At 51.1% G+C, this 19025-nt stretch overlaps 1 protein-coding gene across 1 annotated transcript; it reads left to right on the top strand.

Moving 5' to 3' along the window:
• Positions 1–211: 211 nt before the first annotated feature.
• MCM5 (minichromosome maintenance complex component 5) lies at positions 212–16645 on the top strand. Its single transcript, XM_038410594.2, has 17 exons — positions 212–409; positions 676–863; positions 2023–2149; positions 2316–2444; positions 3729–3901; positions 6168–6323; positions 6886–7052; positions 7856–8030; positions 8224–8335; positions 9223–9366; positions 9796–9861; positions 10887–11063; positions 11587–11699; positions 12191–12319; positions 13479–13621; positions 14325–14452; positions 16222–16645. The coding sequence occupies exons 2-17, from the start codon at positions 697–699 to the stop codon at positions 16321–16323; spliced, it is 2208 nt and encodes a 735-aa protein (XP_038266522.1). The 5' UTR covers positions 212–409; positions 676–696; the 3' UTR covers positions 16324–16645.
• The last annotated feature ends 2380 nt before the right edge of the window (positions 16646–19025 follow it).

The raw sequence follows: 19025 nt of genomic DNA on the forward strand, positions 1-19025 counted from the left end.
GCACCACGGGTGGCAAAGACAGAGCCACGTGCAGGGGCATGAGCGCCCGGCCCAGAGCGGCTCGACCCAGCCGCCATCTTGCCCCTTCCCCTCCTCTTGTCACTTCCCTCCAGTCGGGTTTTCGCGCCAAACGGCGCCTGACCGCACGGGAGGGCGGGAAGGGGGCGGGGCTTCAGCGCCTCCTCCAATCCTCTTCCGTCTCCATGGCGACTCCCCGCTCGCTTCCGGTTCAGGCTGGACTAGGCGGAACGGCCCCGGGCCAATCACCGGGGTCAAGCTCCAGATTGGCCAATAGGGGCGCGCGTCTCCTACCTGGGCAGAACGTTTCTTAATCCCGCTCCCCTCCGCCCCCTAGTTTTGCCGCGAAAACCGGCTGGTCCGCGCGTGTCCGCTGCTGGGGCGCTACGAGGTGACCGAGCCGGCGGCGGCGGCGGCCCTGGCGGGAGACTGGGGAGCGAATCAGGAGCGCGTGGGGGGCGGTGAGGGTCGGATGGGGGGATGCCCCCGCGGGCTAGGCCGTGGGGGGGGGGTCGGATGCGGGATTCTCTCCCCCCCCCCGGCAGTCGGATGGGGAGCGGGGGGCAGAGGGCGGGTTACTGCAGGGCTGTGTCACACCGGAGCGCTCTCTGGGGAGGGAGCTGGGCTAATTTATCCCCCTCTCCGCGGCTTGCTCAGGGCGGCGGAGCAGTCTTCGCCATGTCCGGTTTTGATGATCCCGGCATTTACTACAGCGACAGCTTTGGGGGCGACCCGGTGGCAGATGAGGGCCAGGTCCGGAAATCCCAGCTGCAGAGGCGGTTCAAGGAGTTCCTGAGGCAGTACCGGGTGGGCACGGACCGGTCTGGCTTCACCTTCAAATACAGGTGCTGCTGCTGAGACAGAGAGGGAATCCCTCCGGCCAGCTCTGCCTTTAGCTGTCCACCTCCTCTCCTCTCCTCTCTGCCCTTTGGAGGGACAGCTGTTCACTTTCCTTCTTGTGTGCGTCCAGTCTCAATAATCGGAGCGTTTACATAGCCCTGTCACCTGTAGCTCCCAAACAGCTTTTCGCTGGATGGTCAGTGTCATCATTGCTGTTTGTGCAGGTGGGGAAACTCGGGCACCAAGAGGTGTAGTGATTTCCCTGGCATCACACAGCAGGCCAGTGACAGAGCAGGGAATGAAACCTGGTTCTCGAGACTCCCTGTCCAGTGCCCCATTCGCTGGATTATGCTGCCCTCCATGGACTGCACTGCAAAGTTTGGCTCTAGACCTGAATTTCAAGTCCCCAGTTTCATGTTTCAGGGTGTTTAAATCTGGGGTTTAGTTTGGGGTTCCTCTTGATTGTAAATCAGTAATGGGTTTTTATCCCATGTGTTCTGAGGTCTGTGAGGATCCCTGTGTGGATTAAATGTATTTCTACTTCATATATTTTTAAACTGCAAGGTCTGTGATTCCTTTGTTTACAGAACAAGTGCTGAATTATCTACAGGATGCAGGGAAATAAACAATGGGCACAGATCACCCAAGAAACTGACACATAACCAACTATCCATCTTTTATTTCCCTACATCCTGATTTTTAAGGTGAACATCAACAACTGTGATGACATAATTTGCGTGTGATGGACCTTATCATTTGCACTTGAAGCATGTGAACAGTCTATGCAACTCTGATAGCACATTGGCATTAAACGTTCTGTGTACTATCGGGGCCAGAACTGGGCCAGGTCTGGTTCCGTTTGAATGCAGTTTTAGAAAGTGGATTTGAATGCCCTGGGAAAAATCTGTCCAGCAGTCTCCATGTCCTCTGAATCCCATATGGAGCTCTTGTCACTTTCCTGGATCACCTTCCTTTCCGAGGAACCTACAAAACCCGTCCATTCTGCTTCCAACTTAGCTAGAAGGTCATTCTGAACAATTTATAGGGTGGTGACTGGGTCCCTTCTGTGGTTGTTCCTTGACCCTAGGCTTGCTGACTACATGCATTTGCTAAGATTTGCATGATGCTTTTTGCCTTACAAGTCTTACTCTTGTTCTCTCGCAGGGATGAGCTCAAACGGCATTATAACCTGGGCCAGTACTGGATCGAGGTGGAGATGGAGGACCTGGCCAGCTTTGATGAGGACTTGGCAGACTATCTGTACAAGCAGCCTGCAGAGCACCTGCAACTGGTAAGTATGGGGGATACCATGGAAAGGAGGACATGGAGGACTACTGTAAGAGTAGTCTTAGAACTGACATACTGCCAGCTAATCATGGGCAGTCAGGTAACCACAATAGCCCCAAGGGTTCTTCTTGGTGTGAATGGCAACTTGAGCTGTGTTGTTCCCTCCCCAGCTGGAGGAAGCAGCGAAGGAAGTAGCAGATGAGGTCACCCGTCCTCGCCCAGCAGGGGAGGAGACACTTCAAGACATCCAGGTCATGCTGAGATCGGATGCCAATGCAGCCAATATCCGCAGTCTGAAGGTGAGCTGAATCCACTCATGGTATGGAGCAGTGGGGACAGGAGTTGTCCACTGGTGCATTTGACTGTGGCGAGAGCTGCTAGAACCAGATGACTTGCTCAAGGCTTAGTTGTGGGGAGGGTGGTTGGGTTGGATAAATGGTTTGGGTTTTGACCCATCTCTGCTCTGTTTATCAGGATGACACTGTACAAGACAACGTGTATTTGAATTACTAAACTTGATGGGACTAGTTAGTCTTGGGGCTGCTTTACACACAGTTGTTGTAACACTTGAACATTGGTTTGAGCTGGTATAGTTAAAGCAGTACATCCCCTTAGTGTGGCTACATTAATGCCGGTATAAAGATGCTTATATTGCTATAGTTAATCCCATAAATTTAGGAGAATAAGCTATACTGATACAAGGCACCTTTTATGCAGGTATATCCATGTCCATACTAGAGGGTGTTCCAACATAACTACTTCAATAAAATATCCCCTTCCCCCCAGTTGAAGGGGATACTTAAATTGATACCAAAACTGTGTGTATACCAGGTCTTTATAGCTCTGGTTACTGTTTTGGTGCAAAGTGTCAGTGGATGGGTATTCTGATCTGTCTGTTCATTGGGTGGTGAGAATTATTTCTGCATCTCTGAGGGTCTTTCTGGGGAACACTGCTTTCTTCACCACAAACTTATCTCTGATCAATACAATGCAAAATGCAGCAGGAAGAGACATGGCTATCAAATGAAGTTTCTTGTTAAAAACAACACAGCCCCTTTCCTCTGATCTGAGGCTGTGCAGTGCCATCTGCTTTGTCTCTATGGGAGGAATGGCTGCCTCCCTGAGATGCACACCGCAGCTTTGAGCCCTAATACGTTACAGGAGAAGGGCTTGGAAAGGGCGCAGGCCCTTGTGGGGAGGGAGAGAGAGGAGGGGTTCAGCAGAGCACTGTTATTAAGATGACACTCATAGCACACACTAAAATCCACTATTTCATTTGCAAATGGAATCATAACCTACCTGGTAGGCTATTGTATGGATCCAAACTACTGACCTAAAATATTCTGTGGGGAGGTGTGGGGATGGCCATGGTCATTCCAAACACTCCTCCTCGATTGCCTGTATGGGCAGCTTTCCCCATGTTTCCCACGAAGCATCATACCCATGATCCTGGCTGCTTTGTGTGTGAAGGCTGCTGAATTTCTCCCCTCCCTTCTCTTCCCCCTGCCCTTTCTGCCATGTTGGGGTTTCCCTTCTTCCTGTGTGAGATGTTTTCTTACCACCCCCAATCTGTCCTTCCTCAGTCTGACCAGATGTCCCATCTGGTGAAGATCCCCGGGATCATAATTGCTGCAACTGCTGTGAGAGCTAAAGCCACCAAGATCGCCATCCAGTGCCGCACCTGCCGTAACACCATCAGCAACATTACCGTGCGCCCTGGCCTGGAGGGTTACGCCCTGCCCAGGAAGTGTAATACGTAAGCAGTGGGAGTCCTTTCAGGAATCCTGGGTAGGGTGGGGAGACCAAATTCCTACTCCGTCTTCCTGGGAGTCCCCCTGGCAGTGGATGCTGCATGAGTAGGTCTCACCTAGTGCTCTGTGCTGGAATCTCAGGGACTGTCATCCAGCCCTCTGAACTCATGAATAAATCAGTGGTGACTAAGTCAGTTGAGCTGTGAGTTGAAGGCCTTGCCAGGTCTGCATGTGTTGGAGGTTAGGGTGGTTAAGGCCAAATGTTTGCTACCAGAGTAGCGCAACCATACTGAAGTGCGGTCTCTGCCCACCCCCGAGCTTGAATTAAAGGGAGCAGTCACACACACGCTTCCCTCCCTCAGCACCTCACCTTCCCCAAAAGTCCTCTCACTGCCTTCACAGAATCACAAGTCCTTAAGTACCTCCTGAATATAAATGGGCTGCTCACCTGGCCTGAGCTTTAAAAATAGATGGTCCTTGTCTCCAAGAGCTTCCAGTCAAAAAAGACTGGCTTTTTACTAATACTTTTAATTGCTCTGTCACCAGACAACACGTACCATTCGGGGAGTGTGTGTGTGTGTGTGTGTGTGTGTGTGTGTGTGTGTGTGTGTGTGTGTGTAAAAAGATAAATGAAATGCCCTGCTAGGTCATCTGGTCCATGTAATTAATTAATTAATTACCCTCCCCTGTCCCCAGTGAGTGCATTGTTCCTTACAGTGAGTCAGACTGTGATGCACTTTCTCACACTGAGGCTATGACTACACTACAGTTTATGTCGGCAGAACTTATGTCGCTCAGGGATGTGAATAAATCGCCTCCTGAGTGACATAAGTTACACTGACATAAGCGCCAGTGTAGACAGCGCTATATTGGCAGGAGAGTTTCTCCCACTGGCATAACTTCTGCCACTCACGGAGGTGGTTTTATTATGCCGACGGGAGAACTCTCTCCTGTTGGCATAGAGCACCTTTACCAGATGCGCTGCCACGCTGCATGTGTAGACATGCCTTGAGTAATATCTTACTCCACAGTATCCCCGTTGACTTCAATAGGGCTATTTTGGTGTAATGTAGCATTCAGCATTAAGCGGATCATGAAATGGGGCTATGCACTTAGGATGGGATTCCCAAAGCCACTGTTCCAAGGGATTTGGATGCCCAATTTCCACTATAAATTAACAGGATCCCTGTGTGCCAATCTCTAGACAGATGTCAAACCCATGGAAAAAAATGCAGAAATTGGGTTTGTTTTTGGCTTAATTGGCTTATGAGTTGCTTGTTGCTGCTTTTTTTGATTGGCTCCCGGCAAACAGGGGCAAGGGAGGGAGAGTCAGGGGTGCACAGCAGGGCCACTGCAGTCCCAGACTGCAGGCCAGGGGCATCTAGTCACATAGAGTGTTGGGGTTCTTAGGAATTGTCTTGGTTTGGCCTTGTTTTGAAATGGGATTAGCTTGATTTTTGGCTTATTGTGGAAATTGGGGTGCTTATTTACCGCGTGAAAGTGGCAAATGTGTCTCTAGGTACCTTTGGAAATCTGGGCTTTGGTTGAAAATGACTTCCATGTCCTGTGGGGGACTGTAGACCATGCTAACAAATCTCAGTGTCAGGATGTTTCCCTGCTATTTAGCCTACAGTTTTCCTTTTGTAGTTTATCCCACTAACCCTAACTAAACCTCCTTATACAACTTTAAATGGTGGTTCTCTTCCTTTGTGTTATAGACTCATAGGCTTTTGTCCCCACTGAGTTGTTACTTACCAAGCTAAACATATTTAAACCTCTCAGATCTTTCCACTTCAATCTATCATTTTTCCCTTAATATATTTTTTTTTTGTGAGCTTTCCATTTTGCCTCCCTTGGTCTGTCTAGCTCTGTGGGGGCAGGGACTGGCTCTTGCTCTCTGTCTAAACAGCACCCAGTCCAATGAAGCCCTGATCTCAGTTGGGGCCTGTAGCATTACTCTTGTGCAAATAGCCTCCACCAGTTTGTCACGGTCTTGTCAGAATTCAGCATCGGAGTCTAAGATGAGGTAGCTTTTCACTTACCAAATCTGCCCATTTTGGGAGCTTCTCTGGGGAGACTTTTCTGGGGGGAAGCTTATGTATCACAAGGCAATGCTAAATAAAGGCAAAACTCAGCTTGTGTGTTTACAGGGCGCTATTCTCCATGGCATCGCTGGATGCAAATAGAGCTTCCTGATGATATCTCCTGAGTCCTAATGCCGCTGACTAGCTTTCTAATGATCCATTTCTTTAATGTTCCCCCTTTGCTTAGGGAACAGGCTGGCCGCCCAAAGTGCCCCCTGGATCCATACTTCATCATGCCGGACAAGTGCAAGTGTGTTGACTTCCAGACCCTGAAGCTCCAGGAGTCTCCAGATGCTGTACCACATGGGGAGATGCCCCGGCACATGCAGCTATATTGCGACAGGTAATACCAGTTTCCCTTGCTGCCTGTCCTGAAGGTTGTTTCAAGGAGAGTCAATGGTAGATCCAGCCATTTGCTGGATGAGGTGTTTATCTGGGTTTGGATGTATGTGAGGGGCGCTCTCTCCCCAGTTTTTTGCTGGGGGGAAGGATTGGTTGTGAATGGATATAAACAAGGTTTTGGAATCTTAGGTATGTAAATATGGATCAACTAACTTGCAATAATTCCATGAGGCTTAATGGTTTGCAAAGTGCTTTGAGATCCTTGGATCGTGTGTGCAAAGTTGCTCAGGTACCATCATGAAAGAAGAGGTAAACTGGAGCAGAAGAGGTGGGTTTTTTTTTTTTTATTGGGCTTGAGGTGAAGATGGTGTCTTTTGGTGTGAGGTTCCTTTATCTTGAGCAGCAGCTTCCCTGGTTCTCCAGTGCCAGGAATCTAAACCTCTTGTCTAAGTTTGGATGGGAAGGAGAGGAAGAGATGAAGGGGGTTTTTCCATCTTCAGTAGCCTTCCATCCCATCCCTTTCTTACACAGAACTAACACTCCTCTCCCCTTCCTCCTCTCAGGTATCTGTGTGACAAAGTCGTTCCGGGAAACAGAGTTACCATCATGGGCATCTATTCCATCAAGAAATCTGGTCAGACCAAGAGCAAAGGCCGGGACAACGTGGGAGTGGGGATCCGAAGCTCTTACATCCGTGTGGTGGGGATCCAGGTGGACACCGATGGCTCGGGTAAGACCTTGCTTTTGTTTCCTCTCTGGCTCAGGTTATAACATGGAGTAAGAAAATCCTCCATTCTGAACAGCTGTTACCTGTGACCTCCAGCTAGAGATGCCATGGGCGAGAACTGCCTTTCTGTAGCAGCACACGTCCATCAATACCACTCATGTAGCAAAGGTCACAGACTGGCCCAGACGGGATATAGCATTAGTCCCAGGTTCCCTGTTTATATGCACTACTGCTTTCTTACACAGCTCTGTGCTGCTTGTGTTTGGTAAAATTAAACAGGAAACTTCATCAGCTTTAAAAATCCAGCTCATGTTTCAGAAGCACGCTCAGTTTTTGTTCTGCTGCTGATTCTCCACCCACCCCCAAAGCATCAGGCAAAGCTTCCTCCTCCAGATTCTCATTTTCCTCCCCTTAGCATAAGTCAGGCCTCTAGATCCTTCTCCCCACATCCAGCAGTGATCCACGTCACTCTCCTCCTTTATGATTGTTGCCTCTTTGCAAGGTTGGTTGACATCAGCTGAACCAACTTTAAGTCTTGCCTCTTTATTGCAGAACAAAACAAATGTTTCTACTCAGGGCTGCACTCTCAGGTTTCAATAGCAAACTCCAATCCCTGCTGTGTATGGCTAACTCTTACGAGTTCACAAGGAAAGATAGCACAGTATTACTAAAGTAGTTCCCAGACCTGCAGCTGTGCCAGGCAGGTGGATTCTGGAGAAAACTCTGGTGGCCAGCCAGGCTTGATCTAGGTTAATTTCTGCTGATGACAGATTCATTCACAGTTGACTTCCCTCCACCCTTTCTAGGCCGCAGTTTTGCTAGCTCCAATGTGACTCCACAGGAAGAGGAAGAATTTCGCCGTCTCACTTCCATGCCCAATGTCTATGAGACTATCGCCAAGAGCGTTGCGCCCTCTATCTACGGCAGCACTGACATCAAGAAAGCCATCTCCTGCCTGCTGTTCGGAGGCTCCCGCAAGAGGTCAGGGAAATGAATCCAACTGGGCACAGTGGGAAGGGAGCAGGGGCAGAGATGCAAGACAAGGCATAAAATCCTTCTAGGGATCCTTTTTCTGTTTCCTAGAAGCAGAAAGTTGCATGTCAGTGATGTTTTTGCTTGTGCATTGTCTAACCTAGAACGCCCCTCACCTCCCCCCTCCTGCCTTTCTCTGCAGACTTCCGGATGGGTTAACCCGCAGAGGGGACATTAACCTGCTGATGCTGGGAGACCCTGGCACAGCCAAGTCCCAGCTCCTGAAATTTGTAGAGAAGTGTTCACCCATTGGGGTAAGTGTCCTACGTAACCCAGCTTACTACTTTACCATCAGGCAGAGACTTGATATCAGGGCAAGTCGGTTTCTTTTTGCTTCATGTGTCATTGAGAATTGGAGCCAGTAGATGATTCCATTGATGGTTCATGGGGCAGAACAGAAGCCAGAGTGTGCTCTGCAGGGCTGATGAGCTCATGGGCCTGTTGATCACAGTCAACAGCAGAGAAATGGGCATAAGGAGTGGGCGAATAATGGGTCGGAACCAGAGAGCACTTATCACACAGTCACATTCTCAACCTAGCCATGATTTATTGGAATATTTAACTGGGCATATTTTCCCCAGCCTGTTCTCCAAGCTGGCTGAGCTGCATATAACAAACTGAACTAACAGGGAGGTTGGAAGATAAAGTGAAATAATTTGATTGACTGCACCTGTCAGACATGGGTCCAAACTGAGACTGAGTGTGGAATTTTATTTCCATCCATGTTTTTCTGCTGTCTTCATCAACACTTGCATCCGGGCACCCTTCTTCCTCTTGAGTGAAACAAACACAACTCTGCAGCCCACTGAAGTGATCAAATAAGCTACTCTCTGTATCTAATAGCTGCATCATCTGCCTAGGAGCCCTCTAATGCTTTGTAACTACTTAGCCCAAACCCTGGCTAAATAAAGTCCCCTTACTCTGTTCCTTGAAGGCTGCCAAGGCTGGATCTTAGCGTGTGCATGCTGAGGAGGTACTTTCCAGGGCTCAATCTCATCTCGCAGCTGCTGAGCTGGCCTGTAGCTATTGTGTGGCCGAGTCACAACCCTGCGCTGGGTTTATTTCATTCCGGGCCCGAGTGAGGCAGACTTGGGGTTGTTGTGGTGCCTGACCTGCTGTCCTCTTCCTGTCCTTCCCTCAGGTGTACACCTCGGGGAAAGGCAGCAGTGCAGCTGGCTTGACAGCCTCAGTGATCCGAGACCCCTCTACACGGAGCTTCTTCATGGAGGGAGGAGCCATGGTCCTGGCGGATGGGGGAGTGGTCTGCATTGATGAATTTGACAAGGTACAAATATAGCACGCAGAGGGAAAGGCCGTGCAATGTTTTCTGAGGGTGGTGGGAAGGGAGGGGCCATGGGGGGGGAACTGCTGCCTTCCCTCGCCTGGAGGGAAATGTATGTTCTGCTACAGGAAGGGCAGGGAGTTCCCCTGGAGGGTGATGTTTTGTGCTGCAGTGTGGAAGGGTGGGGGTTATTTGCGGTGGATGGAGACCTGTGCCCTATGGGGGAGGGCAGGAAAAGGAGCTGGCATCAGGAGGCAATTGCAAGAGATCTGTTTGTATGCATTAAAAATACGTGAAACGTGAGTGTGCTGGAGGAGGAAACCGTGCTGGCTACATGAGGCTGTCTTGCAAGCCCAGGCCTCAGAAAGGGATATTCAGCTGAAATAAAACAGGTATAAACTATTTTATTTTTCCCTCTCCACCCATTAACAGATGCGGGAGGACGACCGAGTGGCCATCCACGAGGCTATGGAACAGCAGACCATCTCCATTGCCAAGGTGAGGTGCCAGCAAATGGCACTGGCCTCCAGCCTGCATCTAGCCCTCTGTGAAACGGCAGAGCTGCTGCTGAGACTGGGGGAATATGGGGAGAGAAGAAGAGGGGGAGCTGTAGGGATAGGTCCCTGAATCCAGCTCAGGGCTTCTTGTGGAGCAGAGTGACCAGCTCTCATGCACCCAGGTGGCTGAGCCTCAAGGGTTGCCCTGGGTTCCCTGCAAATCACTGGTTTGACAGATTGTACAGTCTTTGGGTTTTGGAGCTACCGACTGCTCTGGTCTGGGAGCAGCAGGCCCTGCTCTGAGGCAATGTCCCTGTCCAAGAGAGCCTAAAGGAAATCATTCTCCAGCTCAGCATGAGTGGAACCAAACTCCCTGTCTTCCCTCCAAGCCACCCTTCCTGCTGGCAACTCTGCCATGCCCCTTGCCACTCAGGCTCATGTCTCGGTGTAACTCCTGACTCCTCCCTCTTTCTCCTGCTGCCCTAAACTTGTGGCTTCTCCTATCACCAGATCAAACTACTTCCCCATACTGCATCTCCACAAGGCACCTGTTCCTCTCCATTGCCATCATTAAACTTGTGATGAAATGACTCTCAAGCATATCCAGGGTGCGCCCTGTGGCCTCTTCACTTGTCTATACAGCACCTCTTATGCTGTTGGCATTATGTATTAAATGTGGCTTCCACTGATGGGGGTCTTTCGTTTAGGGAGGTCTTCTTCAAATGAGGCTCATGTGGCTGTGCAGTCCAAACCCCTATGGTTATCCAGCCAGCCTCCATCTCCCGCAGCAGGGACCCTTCCTTGGCCAACTGGGCCCTTATTTAAATGCTGGTATGTGTGAGCTTTCCTCAGGGCTCTGAGAACCAGAGGTAGAAGAAATGGTTAAATAGCTTTCCACAACCCCACCCCCTGCCATCCTGAGATGCGTCTGTGTGATCCTGACATTGTACTCTACATTAGGAGCCAACAACATGGTTATTGTGTTGTGGGACTTGACCTCCACTCCCCCTTCTATTTCCCATGCAGGCTGGTATCACAACCACTCTGAACTCCCGCTGCTCAGTCCTGGCTGCTGCCAACTCTGTCTTCGGGCGCTGGGATGAAACCAAAGGCGAGGAGAACATAGACTTCATGCCGACAATCCTGTCCCGCTTCGACATGATCTTCATCGTTAAAGATGAGCACAATGAGGAGCGAGACGTGGTGAGGGCAGGCAGTGGGCTTGGTGTTGCGACTTGCCTGGGGTGGATAGGACACATGCAGGAGGATTAGCTGGGAGCAATGTTGGGGCAGAGGATGTGTGGAAGAGGACAGTGGAGGAAAGTGTCTGCCCAGCTCACCTCCCAGGTGCGTCCGGTGCCAAGTAGGTTATTTGAGTTTGAAGTAACTTGCAATGGACCTGCTACCTGTTGCCCTTCTTTAGCAGGTCTGAGTACAGCACAGCCACTTTGAGCCTAGGGAAGGGAAAAGAAATTTGGCAGGGACAGGAAGACAGAATTAAAGTTGTCTCCTGTGGTCCCAAGCTCTGTGAACTTAAGCACTGTTGGGTGAGAGCTTTAGAACAAAGCGCAAGGCCCGTCTGTTCTCCTAACTTGCCCCAGATTAGAAGCGTGGAGTTGGCTTGTTCTCTTTTGCCCTGGTACCTGCAATGGGCAGAATTTCTGTCTGTAGCATTTGAAGGGCAGAAGGAATTCTGTTATCCACCTCTTCTCTGCACTGTTTCCAGACTCTGGCCAAACACGTGATGTCGTTACATGTGAGTGCCCTGACGCAGACCCAGGCAGTGGAGGGTGAGATTGAGCTGAACAAACTGAAGAAGCTGATCTCCTACTGTCGAACGTAAGTCTGCAGCGACTCTCGGGTGACGTGATGACTGGGCCACGCAGCAGAACCATGGGCAGGCTGCAAAGCTTGCTGGGCACGTCCTGCTTGGTGCCATGCTGGTGTGTTCTCTGCTGCTTTCAAACTCCTGCTGGGATTTATGGTTACGCTGGGCAATTCTGGACCTGCTGCTGGGCCAGTTGCCTCCTTGAAATGGCTTCACTTAATGGGCCCAGTGTCAGACCTTTAATTCCTTAGTAGGGGCCATCCGCACCCCTCCTCTATAGTCAGCCCCCAGTGTCTTGGGTTATTTCCACCCCTGGCTCTAAGGAGGGCATGGTCAGCTCTGAGGTTCTGTTTGGGATGCCAGCTGGGTAAATTCTCACCAGGGCCTGGATTGCAGTGGCAGGGGAAGAGGCTCCACCACTGCACTGCATAGGTCGGGGGTGCCACTATGTCTTTTCCCAAGTACCGTCTGGTTCATGGCGCTTCCCGTTCCCTTCTCACAGGAAGTGCGGCCCGCGCCTTTCGGCAGAGGCTGCAGAGAAGCTGAAGAACCGCTATGTCCTGATGCGCAGCGGGGCCCGCCAGCATGAGCGGGAGAGTGACCGCCGGTCCAGTATCCCCATCACCGTCCGGTGAGAGCACGCGCCTGCCCGGGTGCAGGGAGGGACACAAAGGGGGTGGGAACCCTAGATGCTTGGGGTAATACTACAAAGGGAATATAGCCAGCGCTGCACAAGCCCCCTGAGAATGGAATAGGATCCGGGTGAGCCCAGGCCTGCACTGAGCTGGACCCTGTTAAAGCCACTAGAGCGAAGTACATGCTGTAAGGCTCTTTAAGTGCTTCACTCCTAAAGATGGCTGCTCCTCTCTTCTCCATCTCGCCCTCTGCCCACCCAGCTGTCCTTACCGTTACTGCCTTCTGCTGGCGTAGGGATCATGAGGCTCCAGTGCAGGCTCTTGCTCACGTGGGGTAGCGTCGCACAGACCTTTGACTTCCATTGTTGAGAGCTTCACTGGAGGCAGCACCACTTAAGGGAAGGTGGCTAGGGCAGAGTAATGACCTACAGATACCAGAGCGTCTCCAGGCTGCACCTAGGTCTCACTTGTGATGGGAGTGGAAAAGGAGATGACTGCTCCTTCTGGCCAGAATTTCCCCCCACCCATTTCCCTTCTCCCCCATTTTTAATGGATAACGATGGCCTGAGCTAACAGAGTGTCCGCTTAGTGGGAACTGTGCACCACTATCTAGTGCATGGGGAGGGCCCTGCCTTGGGTTAGGCGTTTCCCTTGGGTGGGAATGGGAGTCATTGGGGAAAGATGTGGGATTCCTAGATCCTGAGGCCAGAAGGGACCATTGTGATGCTCTAGTCTGCCCTCTTGTATAATGCAGGCCAGAGAACTTCCCCCAAAATAATTCCTAGAGCAGATCTTTTAGACTAACAGCCTGTCTTGATTTAAAAATTGCCAGTATGGGGAATCCACCACAGCGCTTGGTAAATTGTCCCATGCGCAAATTGCTCTCTCAAAAATTTACACCTTAATTCCAGTCTGTGTCCAAGCGCCCCACTCCCGTTAGATAGGATGGGAGTGTTCTGCTTTGCACAGATCGGGGTGTCTGGGATGTGATGACCCTTCCCCAGCTGGTAAACGACTGTTTTACTCAGTGCTTTGGGATGTATGCAGCAGGTGGTGTGTGGAATGGAGAAATAGCCTGACAGAGGCGGGACAGGGTTCTGGGGGAGTGGAGGCCCATGGAGACTTTGTTAGAAAGGGCTTCCCTGTGGTTCCCAGGCAGCTGGAGGCCATTGTGCGGATTGCAGAGTCCCTCAGCAAGATGAAGCTTCAGCCTTTTGCCACTGAGGGAGATGTTGAAGAGGCCTTGCGGCTTTTCCAGGTGTCCACGCTCGATGCAGCCATGTCAGGCAGCTTGTCAGGTGAGGCCCTGAGCGATGTGTGTTTTCCCCCCCCCCCCCCCCCCCAGAAACCTCTTGCAGTGTAAATCATCTTTTTTGAGCCCACTCCCCTCTGATGAGAGTGCAGAGAATAAACCTCACCTCTCTGCGGGGGAGGCCACATGGCAACCTAACCTGGTGCTGCTGGCTGGCTGTGGTGGTGACTCCCCTGGGCAGGCCAATGCACGGGGCTGCAGGTGCCCTTCATACTGTGGCAGGTGTTGTCCTGTCACTGTAGTCCAGGTAGAGGTTAGGGTAGTGCCTAATGCTCCCATCTGAAGGGGAATTGGGGGGCGGGGGCAGTGTGGACTCTCCCACACCCCAGAGGAGGTGCTGAGTCTGGGTGTTTCCTGGTTCAGAATAGCAAGCCCAGGAGGTATGGGGGTATGAGGGCTGGATGCCCAGCTCCCCCATATTTCCATGGGGAGCGATGGGAAGTAGCCCTTCGACTGTACTGTTCCTTTTGGAGACAGAGGCTTACCCAGAGGATTTGCAGCGCAGTGTGGTGGTCAGAAGTTGAGATGACGGAGGATTCAGTCTGGATGTTTGCTATTCGGTCACCTTTTTGGCTTGCCAAGGGTTGTCCAGTCTCTTGATTTTGTGGGGAGGGGGCAGCCTGAAGTTCGTGCGGCATGAGTGAGGCCTTCGGAGGAGCAGGGGTCTCTAATCCAGTGTCTCTCTCTAGGAGTGGAGGGCTTCACAACACAGGAGGACCAGGAGATGCTGTCTCGCATTGAAAAACAGCTCAAGCGCCGCTTTGCCATTGGCTCCCAAGTGTCAGAGCACAGCATCATCCAGGACTTCACGAAACAGGTGAGCCTAATGGGTGTAGACTGTCCCTGGTGGGGACAGTCTGAAGGGCTGTGAAACAGAGAACCTACAAGATAGCTATGGCTGTGAGGACTCTTTCTTGAAATGTGGCCAGGCTCCTTCTGCTGCTTTTGTTTACCTTCCCAGTCAGCTGGGTGCCAGGGAGTGGTGTGAAACCAGGGAGGTGGGTGACTGTCTAAGGCAGGGGTTGGCAACCTATGGCATGCGTGCTAAAGACTGCACGCAAGCCAATTTTTAATGGCACACTGCTGCCTGCCGGGTCCCAGCCGCCGGCCCCACTCAGCCCACTGTCGAACCCAGGCCGGGATCCCAGCCGGCAGCAGCGTGCCATTTAAAAATCCTACCTGCCCTGGCCCGCTCTTCTTCACCCCGTCCCCTGTGGGGGCAGGGTGAAGAAGCTTGGTCCTGCTGGCTGCAGGGCAGGCAAGCTCCCCCCTCCCCTACCTCTTCCCCAAGCATGCATGGTTCCTGCCCCTCCTCCACTCCCTCCCTGCTGCGGATCAGCTGATGGCCCTTGCAAGGGAGGGGGAGAAGCAGAGCCACAGCATGCTTGCTGCTCTGGGGAGGAGGCGTAGAAGAGGTGGGGATGGAGTCTTGGGGAAGGGGGGGTGGAATCGGGGCATATCCCCTCCAGCCCCCTGCCCTGACTCCTGCACCCCCCACACATACACACCAAATGGGAGCTCCTGCACACCCCCGCGCGCGCACATATATATATTCCCACCTGCACTCTTGCACCAAATGGGAGCTGCCCAGGTATGCACTCCACACCCAAACCTTCTGCCCCAACCCTAAGGCCCCTCCCTCATTCTAGCTCCTGGCCAGACCCTACACCCCAACCCCCAGCCTGCTCCTTCACCCCCAGCTCTGTGCTCAGTGCACTCCCACCTCCTCTCAGTGCAGAAAGAGAGGAAGAAAATGGGCTAGAACCAGGGAGAAGGTAGGTAGCCATTCTATATAGGCAGGGCCAGAATCCCATACCGGCCGCAGGCTGAGCGGGGCCAGCAGCCAGGATGCTGGCTGGCAGGAGCCGACAGACGGAACCCCAGGTCGGCAGTGGGCTGAATGGCAGCGGGATGAGCTGCTCAGCCCACTGCCAGTCTGGGGTCCTGGCTGCCAGCCCCGCTCAGCCCCTGCCAGTCCTGGATCCCAGCCACAGACCCCGCTCAGCCTGCTGCCAGCCTAGGTGAACGGAACCCTAGGCTGGCAGCGGGCTGAGCGGGCCAGCGGCATAAGATCAGCATTTTAATTCAATTTTAAATGAAGCTGCTTAAACTTTTTGAAAACCTTGTTTACTTTACATACGACAATAGTTTAGTTATATAATGTATAGACTTAGAGAGAGAGAGAGAGACCTTCTAAAAATGTTAAGATGCATTACTAGCACGCGAAACCTTAAATTAAAGTGAATAAATGAAGACTCAGCACCCAACTTCTGAAAGGTTGCCAACCCCTGGCCTAGGGAATGCTGTAGGGGTTCTCCATCCTGTGCATCCCAACTGCAGTTCCAGCTCCTTCCACTGTTTCCACTGATATTGGAACAGTCAGAATTCCAATCGATGACGCAGAGAAGAGTTCATCCTGTATTACAAGCCCCTTCTCTATGTAAACGTCTGTCAGTCTAGAATGACTTCGTGATTCTCACTGGGCTACGGTGAACTTTCCTGGGTGGGCTGCAGCACCCACAGCTCATGGCTGTACTGTGAAAGGCTCATATGGGATTGTCATTCTCCTGCACCTCTTTCTTCCAGAAATACCCCGAGCACGCCATCTACAAGGTGCTGCAGCTCATGATGCGGCGTGGTGAGATCCAACACCGCATGCAGCGCAAAGTCCTCTACCGCATCAAGTAATCTCGCTTCCTCACCCTCTTGCCAGTGGCCAAAACCATCTCGGGAACCGGGGCCAGCTGCTGTGGATGAGGATGCTCCTGAGTTTCAGCAAGATCTTAATGAAGAAGGCCCTGTAGTGCTGGCCTCTCCTGTGCTTGGAAGAAGCGTCTAGTTAGGCACCTAAATGGGAGGGCACCTCCGGTTTTAACCAGATTGATGGCAGGAAAGGCTGCTAGTCTTGTATTGCAGCTGCTCTGGGGAACATCATGATGACATTTTAATAAAACATTACAAAGCTTTTAGTTGCAATAAAACTTCCAATAAAAGATAACGTTGGTACCAATGGCTCTTGTAGTGCTTTGAAGAGAGCGGAGGGACAAGTTTTGTGATTATGTGGGATACTCCATTGCCTTGTAATCTGTTTGCTTTGCTCATGGCTATGCTGGTACTTCCATTTGCTAGGACTTCCCTGGTAGCTGAGCCATTGGACACATTTCCTCCCTCAAAATGGGCCTTCAGCCCTATTGATTGAGGACACACACACACACACACACACACACACACACACACACAAATACACACACAAATGTAACGGCAAGGAGTGGCTTTCCAAGAGAGTTGATCTTTCCCATGAAACATAAATCTCATTAGTGTAAAGGCACGTTACACAGCCTGCAGTGTTGGGTTGAGACATGCTGGCACCCCATCAGTAACTGACTAACCACCGGATCCTGTTGTTTCTCCCATTTCCCAACAGCAAAGAAGGAAATCTGTTGCTTCATACAAGATGTGGCTTGTTAAGCCTTCTTTCAGTGTCTAAATGTATGTAGCTGTCCTGGAAGGATTAGCTCAGGTACAGAGGCAACTGGCTTAGTTTTCTGCTGCAGCCCCTGCCTATGTATTGAGGATCATAGAATCATAGAATATCAGGGTTGGAAGGGACCCCAGAAGGTCATCTAGTCCAACCCCCTGCTCAAAGCAGGACCAAGTCCCAGTTAAATCATCCCAGCCAGGGCTTTGTCAAGCCTGACCTTAAAAACCTCTAAGGAAGGAGATTCTACCACCTCCCTAGGTAACGCATTCCAGTGTTTCACCACCCTCTTAGTGAAAAAGTTTTTCCTAATATCCAATCTAAACCTCCCCCATTGCAACTTGAGACCATTACTCCTCGTTCTGTCATCTGCTACCATTGAGAACAGTCTAGAGCCATCCTCTTTGAAACCCCCTTTCAGGTAGTTGAAAGCAGCTATCAAATCCCCCCTCATTCTTCTCTTCTGCAGACTAAACAATCCCAGCTCCCTCAGCCTCTCCTCATAAGTCATGTGCTCTAGACCCCTAATCATTTTCGTTGCCCTTCGTTGTACTCTTTCCAATTTATCCACATCCTTCCTGTAGTGTGGGGCCCAAAACTGGACACAGTACTCCAGATGAGGCCTCACCAGTGTCGAATAGAGGGGAACGATCACGTCCCTCGATCTGCTCGCTATGCCCCTACTTATACATCCCAAAATGCCATTGGCCTTCTTGGCAACAAGGGCACACTGCTGACTCATATCCAGCTTCTCGTCCACTGTCACCCCTAGGTCCTTTTCTGCAGAACTGCTGCCGAGCCATTCGGTCCCTAGTCTGTAGCGGTGCATTGGATTCTTCCATCCTAAGTGCAGGACCCTGCACTTATCCTTATTGAACCTCATTAGATTTCTTTTGGCCCAATCCTCCAATTTGTCTAGGTCCTTCTGTATCCTATCCCTCCCCTCCAGCGTATCTACCACTCCTCCCAGTTTAGTATCATCCGCAAATTTGCTGAGAGTGCAATCCACACCATCCTCCAGATCATTTATGAAGATATTGAACAAAACGGGCCCCAGGACCGACCCCTGGGGCACTCCACTTGACACCGGCTGCCAACTAGACATGGAGCCATTGATCACTACCCGTTGAGCCCGACAATCTAGCCAGCTTTCTACCCACCTTATAGTGCATTCATCCAGCCCATACTTCCTTAACTTGCTGACAAGAATGCTGTGGGAGACCGTGTCAAAAGCTTTGCTAAAGTCAAGAAACAATACATCCACTGCTTTCCCTTCATCCACAGAACCAGTAATCTCATCATAAAAGGCGATTAGATTAGTCAGGCATGACCTTCCCTTGGTGAATCCATGCTGACTGTTCCTGATCACTTTCCTCTCCTCTAAGTGCTTCAGGATTGATTCTTTGAGGACCTGCTCCATGATTTTTCCAGGGACTGAGGTGAGGCTGACTGGCCTGTAGTTCCCAGGATCCTCCTTCTTCCCTTTTTTAAAGATGGGCACTACATTAGCCTTTTTCCAGTCATCCGGGACTTCCCCCGTTCGCCACGAGTTTTCAAAGATAATGGCCAAGGGCTCTGCAATCACAGCCGCCAATTCCTTCAGCACTCTCGGATGCAATTCGTCCGGCCCCATGGACTTGTGCACGTCCAGCTTTTCTAAATAGTCCCTAACCACCTCTATCTCTACAGAGGGCTGGCCATCTCTTCCCCATTTTGTGTTGCCCAGCACAGCAGTCTGGGAGCTGACCTTGTTAGTGAAAACAGAGGCAAAAAAAGCATTGAGTACATTAGCTTTTTCCACATCCTCTGTCACTAGCTTGCCTCCCTCATTCAGTAAGGGGCCCACACTTTCCTTGGCTTTCTTCTTGTTGCCAACATACCTGAAGAAACCCTTCTTGTTACTCTTGACATC

The sequence above is a fragment of the Dermochelys coriacea genome, chromosome 1 (genome assembly GCF_009764565.3).
Source record: "Dermochelys coriacea isolate rDerCor1 chromosome 1, rDerCor1.pri.v4, whole genome shotgun sequence".
Lineage (NCBI taxonomy): Eukaryota > Metazoa > Chordata > Testudines > Dermochelyidae > Dermochelys > Dermochelys coriacea.